The sequence below is a fragment of the Haliaeetus leucocephalus genome, unplaced genomic scaffold, assembly GCF_000737465.1.
Source record: "Haliaeetus leucocephalus isolate CR32 unplaced genomic scaffold, Haliaeetus_leucocephalus-4.0 Scaffold506, whole genome shotgun sequence".
Lineage (NCBI taxonomy): Eukaryota > Metazoa > Chordata > Aves > Accipitriformes > Accipitridae > Haliaeetus > Haliaeetus leucocephalus.
Window position 1 is genome coordinate 3,841,159 of NW_010972942.1, and position 9,859 is coordinate 3,851,017.

The 9,859-nt window shown below is 38.3% G+C and overlaps 1 protein-coding gene across 1 annotated transcript in view; it reads right to left on the reverse strand.

Annotated features, from left to right (window-relative positions):
* ZFHX4 (zinc finger homeobox 4) overlaps positions 1–9,859 on the reverse strand; it is a 149,524-nt gene that overhangs the window by 112,547 nt on the left and 27,118 nt on the right. The window contains exon 3 of the mRNA XM_010575868.1: positions 9,105–9,607. Coding sequence (XP_010574170.1) covers positions 9,105–9,607 — 503 coding nt within the window. The remainder of the gene's footprint in view (positions 1–9,104; positions 9,608–9,859) is intronic.

Consider the following 9,859-nt stretch of genomic DNA (forward strand, 5'->3'; position numbering starts at 1 on the left):
CTTTTGCCGTTAGGACCCAGAGTTTTAAATTTAGCATAAGGATAACATCAGTCATACCTGGTATGATACTTGAGCCAGTTGCAACTTTTCAGGATTTCCCATGGAAAACATCTTCCTTCTTAATAAAGCAGTTGGGAGACAACTGACCTCCCCCACACCCCCAGCCAAGGACTGCTGTAGGCTCAATTGTAAGTTTAGGATGTCAATGGAAAAATTCCATACATGTCAAACAGCTTTAGAACGAGACTATATAGACCATTGGAAGTGCCTGCTAATTCTGGTAAGAAGAGTTTCCACTGTAAGCCTTTGTTTTAAACAGGGTCATCACAACAGGATTGATCTTGACATTTCTCTGAATAAGGGTAAGCTGTTTTTCTATAAAAAGTCTGGGCACAAACTCTCCCTGAACAGCAGATTCTGTGCTGCCTTTGTGGGTAGAGGTGGCTCTATGGTTCTTCTCTCCAGAAGCAGTGCAAGGAAGTGGCGTATGTTCTTTGGGACAGTTTACAACAGAGAACGGAGATTACAAATAAACACTCTTCTTTGGGCAGACTCCTGAATACTGTCCCTATATGCTAGGTTGCCTGCACACATCCAGCAATAAACCAGTAGTTATATAGTCATGTATTTTAGACATGTGAATCATGTTAACAGCATGGTTTGATTAACACTCTAGGATAACAGTTTGAAATACAAAAAATGACATTTTTTGTCAGGCAACTCGTGTGGTCAAATAGCCACTCTTGGAATAAGATTAGTATATTACCATTCATGGCTCCCATTAGCAATATGTAGCTTCCTATTCATGCATATAAGCAAAGCGTATTGCTCATATTCTTCATATATGAGAAAACCTTTTTTTTTTTTCTGTTTTTGTCACTGCCACTGCAGTAGGATGCCCCTGGCATGGGAATCTGCACACTTCATCATTCAAGGACTACCTTTGCTCGATTTTTGTTCCCTTCAATGCCCCCTGCCTTTAAAAGCTAAAGATTATCTTAAAGCCTTCCCTCCCACAGGGAGAGTAGAACATACAGTTTCCCCTGAGGCTATGGTGCACAATACTCTCTGTATCTGTCCGCTGCAGAACTGCAGGGCTGGCACCTTCTGCTGCAGACCAAGGGGGTCATGACATCCTCCTTCATGGCTGTCCACAAAGCGAAGGTCTTGTGGCTCTTAGCAAAGCTTCACTTTCTTTATGTATCAGCACGAGGATGTACAATCATCATTCTGCACTATCTGCCTGTATTAAGTACACCAGCCTAACAGACAGACCACCAGGATCAAAAAATGTTACAAGCTACCGCTTATGATTTATGTTTTATTAACATAAAAACCCTACCCACATTTAATGTAATTACTACCTATTTCCTGTTCTACTGTATTGTATTTTGCCCACAAACATACACATGGAAGTTTATCCAATAAAATATGTCTCCTGCATTGTGCCCAGTTCTTGCTAAAACCAACAGAATTGGTATTACTCAGTATTTCACATCAGCCTCTTCACTATCTTTCCTCACAAAATCTGACTGGAGCATTGCTCCAGTGGTACCCCAAAGGAGGAAAAAAATAAATGCGGAAAATGAATTTGTCTATCTAGCAAGACAGACACATATAGAGCCAATACAGTCTCAAGAGCTGTGTATCAAACAGCTCAAAGCTCAGTCCTGTACATATGAGGTCTCTGAGGTTTTATTCCCATCAATCCTCCCATAATTTCCCAACTCTGGAATTTTGTCTGGACAGACTGACAAATGCATAGGCCAAGGGAAAGTTTCTCCTGAATCACTTAGCAAAAGCAATAGCAAAGCTGAAGTACACATATGCATGTCAAAATATAACTTTCCTGTCATGTCTCAGTCTTTTTTTTTTTCAGTGCTTGTTCTTAAATACATGGAAGAGATGGTGGAGAAAAATCCCACCTGGGAGAGTCTGGTAAACTGTAATTACAATTTTAGAGAAGGCACCTGTAGTGAGTTGCATAGTATCAGCTAAAATCTCCTAAGGGTAACAAGAAAATCTATGTTGCAAGGCTGGGAGGGAGTGGCTGCTAAATCCATAGCTGCAATCTATTTATGCACATATACACAGGCACTCACATTGACATAATACTCTTACATATGCTATATACTGTGTCTCTACTTTGAACCTCAGTCAGAAATAATTACATATTTCTCTTAATGTCAGAATGAAAGAACTCCAGGCACAAAAAACCAGCTGTTATACAGCCATTTTGTGTGTTGAGCATACCGAATAAACGAGGCTGATTCTCTTTATGCTGCTTTTGCTCTCCTCCTTGCTCACTCTTCCTGCTCTGCAAGAGGAGCTATGAGCTGGGGCTCCACTGGGCAGGCTGCGCATTGCAAGTCCTGTCCAAACAGTCTGGTACAGCCTCCTTTCAAAGAGTAGCCTTACACATCCTCACCCAGGGCAGCACACAGACTGGGATCCTAGACAGCATTTCAATGGAAGAACATGGGGATTCTCTAAACCATGATTTGAGAATACCTTTCTGCTTTAGCAGTGTACCGTAAGCTGAATATAATGCCTACTATTTTTCACAAGGACCATTACATAGGACTATCTGAAAGCCAGACAACATCTGAATATCAATTAAATATACATGACATATAATGTGAAAATTATTTCTCTACTATTAGATTTTAAATTTAAAATAAAAAAGAATAGGATTGAAATTACTATTCTGCTAGCACACAATTTATTTGTTTTTTTTAAATAAATGTACTTGTCTATAGTGTATAAGTAAATACCATAGGCATATATGTTATGTATAACTATGTACAGCTGACTACACAATGTGTTCTCTGAACATTCATTTCTCTTCATACATGTAAGTACAACAGCATAATCTGAATTACAATAACTAAAACTTGCAGTGGAAATGAAATTTCATAAAGCATTTAAAACCTTAAATGAACATAAACCTGAAAGTACGATAAAAATTGAAATATCCTCTACCGTGAGGTTTATGTTTAGCAACAAATTAGAATAACTTTTGTTTATCACTGGAAACAGCTTTCTTCACCTAAACAAACAACAAGAATAAGATTAAGCAAAATATGTTTTGGCTCCTCAGATGTGCAGACATATTCCAATTTCCTTTCCACAATGATTTTTATGCAAATCAATGCTGCACAATCTCCTGACCTCTTTTACCATCATACTGGGACAATGACAGTTCAATAATTGGACTGGCACATATCTAGGATATTTGATTTTAAATTAAAAAGTTAGTGCAGGACAATTGAAATGAAAAGAATGTGACTTTCTGTTAATTCCGGACTGATCAAGTATCAACGTTTCATGCCAAACAGAGTAAAGCAAACAACGTGATTGGGGCTGTTAGTCCATTCATCCTCGTATGCATATACTTCACACCCCCCACCTCAGTTGTTAATTCCTAACAACGATGCTTTCATCCAGAACAAGGATAATGAGAAAAACCCAAGCAGTGTTCCTTGGGGAACTGTTACACTAAAAGTTACCTAAGGACTAAATCCCACTTGTGCCTCCTGCACGTGATAAAGATGAGGAAAGCATTCAATATCCTGGCTGATTTAAAATCCAAATATGCAAACAGCATTATGGAATCCAGACAGACTATTCTGCTTCGCTGATGACAGATGCAGAAAAAAAGCTAGTCTAATTAAGATTTTGACTTTGAACCAGCAGAGGAGTGGACACCTCGCTTTAAAAAAGCAGTGCATAACCCCAGCTGAAGAGCAGGTGCTGCATGGTATTTGCATTTCCTGCAGAGGATGCTAGCTAGCAGGACCAAGCAGTTGACCGTGAAAATTCTTGGCCCTAAGTGACCCAAGGACAGACTATAAATCCATCCTATAAAATATAGTAAAAGCCCCGTTTGTTCTTCCACCCTTTCAATATGTGATGTTATACATTTGTGATTATCTCATTTTATTGGGGTCTTTAGAAAGCTGTTTATGATCATTTGTGGACAAAACAAAGGCTCATTGTAAACTCTTTTTTAAATAAGTTGGAAGGTCAGTATGAAACAAAGGGCACCACTTTCATGACTGCAAAATGCAAGCTATGCTTGTGTGTGTAATATTACAATGCACTTCAGCAAAGGGATAGAGTCCTAGCTAATTACAAAGCTAACATATAATAGTATTGCATTAGCAGCCCAAGAAATTCCTATTGAATTGCATACATCTGAAAATAGAAAGACGTGCTTGTGCTGAAACTTAATTATCTTGGCAAAAACTGTGAGGGCCAGATTCTCAGAAGACATAAACACAAAGCTCTGCTTTACACTCCCAAGGATCTAATTCTTTGTTTATTCAGATAACCTCCATCAGATAAAACTTAGCATCTGGATTGACTAATTTGCCTTATTATTTATGGTATCTACAGCTAAATAATACAATTACTACTCAGCTTGTGAGTAGGAAAAAGAATACTGCTGATCTACAAATACAAGGTCTGAAAGAGACAATCAGCGTGCTCTGCCAGGTTAAAAATGTTAATGCTGTTGCATTCCACCCTAGGCAAGGAAGACAAGCCTTTTTCAAGGACAGCTCTGACTGAAATTCTTTTTTATGGGTTCAAAGTAAAACATTATGGTAAAAAATGAATACAGCTTTGTTTGTTTCTTCAGTCATCGTTAGCAATAGACATAAGGGTATTCTGGTTTTGAGCCCATATGGAAAGATCATCAACACTTTCTGCTTCTGGGTCCTTTGCCAAAATACCATATCCCACATGCCTTTTACCTTAAAACATAAAAGAAAAGGTGTTGTTCTGGTCAAATAAAGAAATAATTTTTACTAGCATACGTCTAATGTTAAAGCTGCCTAAATCCTGCCAAAGACATTAAAACACCATCTGCAAAACAGATTTTCATTAAATTGATCAGTTTAAAGTTAAGCAGCTAGGCAGATGATGCTTTTGAGCTAACCTTTAACCTTTAACCTTCTTAAACTGAAATCAGGTCACTCCTTTTGGGTAATATCTTTGCCGTTTGAGAACACGAGAGGTAAGGTGACCTATCCAAATTGAACTGACAATCATAACATTAATAGTGTTATAGATCAATATTTTGTCAATGAAGGGAAAACCAAGGTGGTTTTCACACAGCTGAGTATTAGTCTGCTAACTGCTGCCTATCACTTTCCCTGAGCCCCTAAACAGTTGCACAGATGATGTAAACTGCAGTAAATATCCAATATAAAAGTAATGTCTATTAAAGCTATTATCAGCTAATGGAATAATATTTTTGATGGACTAACTTCAAATACTTATTTGTGATTAGAAATTGATCATGTCATTCAGTTACTTGGTTAACTGAAACTTCTTTTTAGTCACTCCAGTTTACTTTGCAAAAAGGCTACCCTGTATGTATTTATTTATTTATTTAAAGTATTTGGAAACTATTTTATGAGCACAGGACGTGATATATGCAGTTCCCTGAATCAAAAGCTATTTGACTAAGCTACAAAATGGCTTCCTTAAGAGCAGTTCCAGCTATATGTACTTTATATCCACAGAGACAGATCACTGTCCTGCCTTAGCTTCCCAAATCTGCAGAAGTTGAACGCTTCCTCCTGCAGAATGGAAATGCACTCTGTTGCTATAGAGGCTTTCTCTGTTTACTTGTGGAGTCACTGAATGCTCCTTGATGGACGCAGTGAAGGACTTGTAACTCTTCTGTGGTTTAATTTGCTAATATCGAGCACCACAATTCCACATGTAAGTCTTTGGGAAATTCATTTAGGCCAAGCTGAGTTCACTCAGGGTAAGGCCATCTTTGTTCTGGTTCCTAGCAGCTGCATTACCAACACCATTTGAATACTGCACTTCTGTAAGGAGCAATCAGGCCATTTCTTTTTTAAATAACTTAAAAAACAGCTAAAGGTTTCACTTTGCCACATTTAGAATCTAACTCTAAAAGTGACATTTCAGTACTGCCTAAAATTATACAGCTTCAGAAGAGAAGCTCTGATGTTCATGGTCGCTTTAAAAGCTACTGTTATGAAAAGACATCCTTTTATTTCATCAATAGTTGAGCACAGGAAGAGAAATCAAGCTGTTACGGCAACATTTATAAAAAGAAAATTCACAAAACAATAACATTTAAATAAATATAAATTACTAAAGAAAAAACTTTGAGGTACTTGACAAAGCAAAGGAACAAAGTCACAGATTCTTTTTCTGTGCTTTCAGATGGTTTTAGTATTAAAGTTTTTATTGCCAAACCATATTCACAGCACCTTAATTTTAAAAGAGTTAGAGGAGCTGCTTGAATATAAACACAATTCATGAATATTCGATATCGCTCCCAAGGCATATATCTATTATTCATACAAATTAATGTTCTTTTTTTCCTTAGGTACTCTAAAAGTTTATCTGATGTATGAAGAGAAAAAAAGTTTACAACTCTCTTGGTGTCAACAGCTTCACCAAGACCTGACGAAGCTATCAAGTCTGCTAGCAGATAACTTTACAGACTTTCAAAATCTCATTTATTTCCACCTTGAGGCCTAAATGTACACCCACAACTAAAAGTAAAGTTTTCTGGGTGACTTGCAGAGGCATTACATTCTGTTATAAAGCACACACATCTAGAACATTTTGGTTATTTGGGACACATTGTAGTACTGCCAACCCCAAATCTTAAAAAAATACTACTACTAATACTCCAATTGATACTTTAAATAAGTCATTCTTCTCCTTCAAATTAGCCTTAAAATGAGATTATATAAAAATAGTGTGTGCACGAGTACATGCTATCTGCTTTCTGCCAGTTGTTAAGCCTAGCGGGGTTCAAATTTCCAAGCTTCTCTGAGAAGTCATGAGGGACAGAAACTTTAAAAAGCTGAGATTCTCCCTAGCAATCCTACGGACAAGTCTTTAAAAATACATTATCAGGAGACTTGCAACCCTATAGTTACCAGCAGTACACTTTCAATTGTCCTTCTGTAGGACACGAGGGTGTCTAAGCGCTTATGCATTCCTTCTCCACTGGGATGTCTTTTACACTAACTGATTCAGATACTGAACTTAAAAGGTTAGCGATGGTCATTTGCCATGTACAACAGCTGCACCACAAAGGCACTACTGAATTGCTCCATCTAACAAATCAGTATATGGCAAAGAAGCAGGTTCAGCGACAGGACATTTTTAGTGATGAGGGCTCAGAGATGAGACTCACTCTCTTAGTATGTTAAATCAAATGTTTTGCAGGACATGCTGCAAACCCTAACATATTTGACGAAGATTTCTCTAGAGATCGGGTTGAGTGAGTGAGGAGACAGTGCTGTTTTGAGTAGACAGTTTGTACCTTGCAACTCCATAGCTATGCCTATAGCTTTATTGAAAAAAATAAGCAACTGGCATCTTATTTTCCACAATTTCTGAAGCTTTGCCAGTGAAGCCATCTGAGAGAAGCCCTCTGCCTTCCCACCTCTCATTCTATCATTCCTGTCTGTGACACGGTTTGCAGCAGCATCTCTCTGAATGGTGGCATTATAAAACAGATCATTGAAATCATCCAGGTGGGGACCAATAATGTTTAACTCAGATCATTTAAAAACCTGACTTAGAGTGTGGCTGCACAATCAGTGTAAGTGGAGGGAGCAAGGAACCGCTTCCCGGATGACAGGAGGCAGGAACTTCTGAAGGCAGTTTTGTTGCTAAGGCAGACTAACTGTGCCACTAGAGTCTCAGTTCTTTTGGCACTTTTTAAAACAGGAGTCTAGATCTTTAAAAAAACCTGACAAATAAGCACAACCCTCCCACTCCCCTAGAGTTAAGGAAAAATGCAATTTAAATAAAATACACAATTAAATTAGCAGAGCAGCCAGCACTGTGGGACAATAGAATAGACCCGATCTTGTGTTACTGCCATTTTTGTCCACAGCAGATCCACCAAGGTTGCAACTATCAGGTTATAAAATGAAAATCTATGTGGCTGCCTGTGCACCCCGTGTTAGCTCGGAACAACCATTTGAACATGGTTGAACACCAGCAAAATGTTATTTCTTGCTTAAACTAGAGGTCTGCTGAGGCTTTTCTGCCTTTGTTCCATGTGTACACATTTTCAACATGATTAGAAAACCAGCATAGTTGCTGTAATCAGCAGATGACTCCTGATAGTTTAGTTATCACAGATTTCTAGTATAAATCAATAGATAACACTTGCAAAATGGATTTTCTAATCATATTTAGAGCTTGTTACAATGACTAATGGTTTGCAATATTTCCTGAATTTTTATATCCCCTAGACAAAAGAAGTTTTTAATAAGTTACAAAGTTATTCATCTTGGAAATGAATGTGTTATATTTTGTACATGAACCAAGACAATCAAGCCAATCCAGTAAACACACTGCAGAAAATAAGTTACCCCATAATTAGGGTTTGGAAAAAGTCATGACAAGTTGTGTAATAAATGGTATTCATCACTCCCACATATTCATTATATCCACATAGTTTTTTCCAGTAAAGATAAAAATATAGTTGCCATTCTACTAACATATTTATCTACACCACACCCTTTCATGTTTGTGAAATATCATTACTGGCTTGGAAAAGAAGGGCAGACAAAAGGATGATAGTGCTTACTTTTGAATATCCTTGGTAATAATGTGGCATATTGCATGTGCTTACTGAAAATACCAATGTAAAGTAACTTGGCTGTGATAGATTATGGTTGCAAACAGATACATATGCCAGAAAGTGATCTCCTTCCCTATGCACGGTATGGAAAAATCATTGTTTTCCATAATCTCCATCAAGCTTCTGATCAAAATGTAATGGAGAAAGTCTGAAAGATTATGAGAAATGTAAACCCCCTCCAGTCATTTATTATGAGAGAACTTTTTAAAAAAACCTTACATTCCCTGTGTTCATAGAAAGTGCATCCTAAACAGGCCCTCGGGTGAATCAACACAACTCATCGGGAACACTCCTCCCTGACTAGCTTACATGGGTTTTGTCCAGTTATACGCATGTTCAATAAACATTTATCGTGCTGATTAATCAAAGTCTTGTTTGATTAGCACTGAAACGGTCAGCTTCCTAGTCTACTTGGTGCCGACTGCAATTGCTGTCACGGGCTTACCTTGTACAGTTTCAGGGCTGCCTCATGCCTGTGATTGGTAGTATGTAAGCGCAATTTATCCACGCTGTTGGTGTAGTAGTCACAGGCGTTACATTTTAGGTGAACCGGGTTGCCAATGGCAATACACTTCAGCCTCCACTCATTAGTTTTGCCCCCTTCTTTAATGTGAGCCACCAGTTGATATTTCTGCATATGTTTGTCAGTCTTGCAGTGGAGCTGGAAGTTCGCTTTGAGCTGAGTGTTGTAGTTACAGAGCTTGCACTGGTAGATGTCTCCAATTACAGCCCTCCACTCCTCTTCGGGGAGCGAGCGTTCACTGCTCACATGCACACTTAGGGCCTCCAGGCTGTCAGAGGTGAATTTGTTGCAAACAGCACACTGGAATAGCTTCAGCGCTGGGTCACTGATATAAGGTGACAGCTCTCCTGCAGTAAGGAGGGACAGGTCATCACCCATTAGCTGACCACTGGCAAGCCGGATTTCAGGCGGCAGCTCATTATTTACTACAGGAAAAAAAAAATTAAAAGGGAAAGTAGAGACCAGCAAGCATAGCACACACAAAGGAATCCGTAAAATAAAGCCTTGACAAGGAGTTTGCTTTCTCTAGAGCTTAAACTATAAAAAGCTGTAATAGGATTGAATCAGGATCAATTACAATCATCCCTTTCAACTTCTAAATTCCCTCATCAGATAGCTTTAATTACTCCTACTGGGCATGATGTCATTCTGGAATTTGTATTTTCAAAGGCATGAAA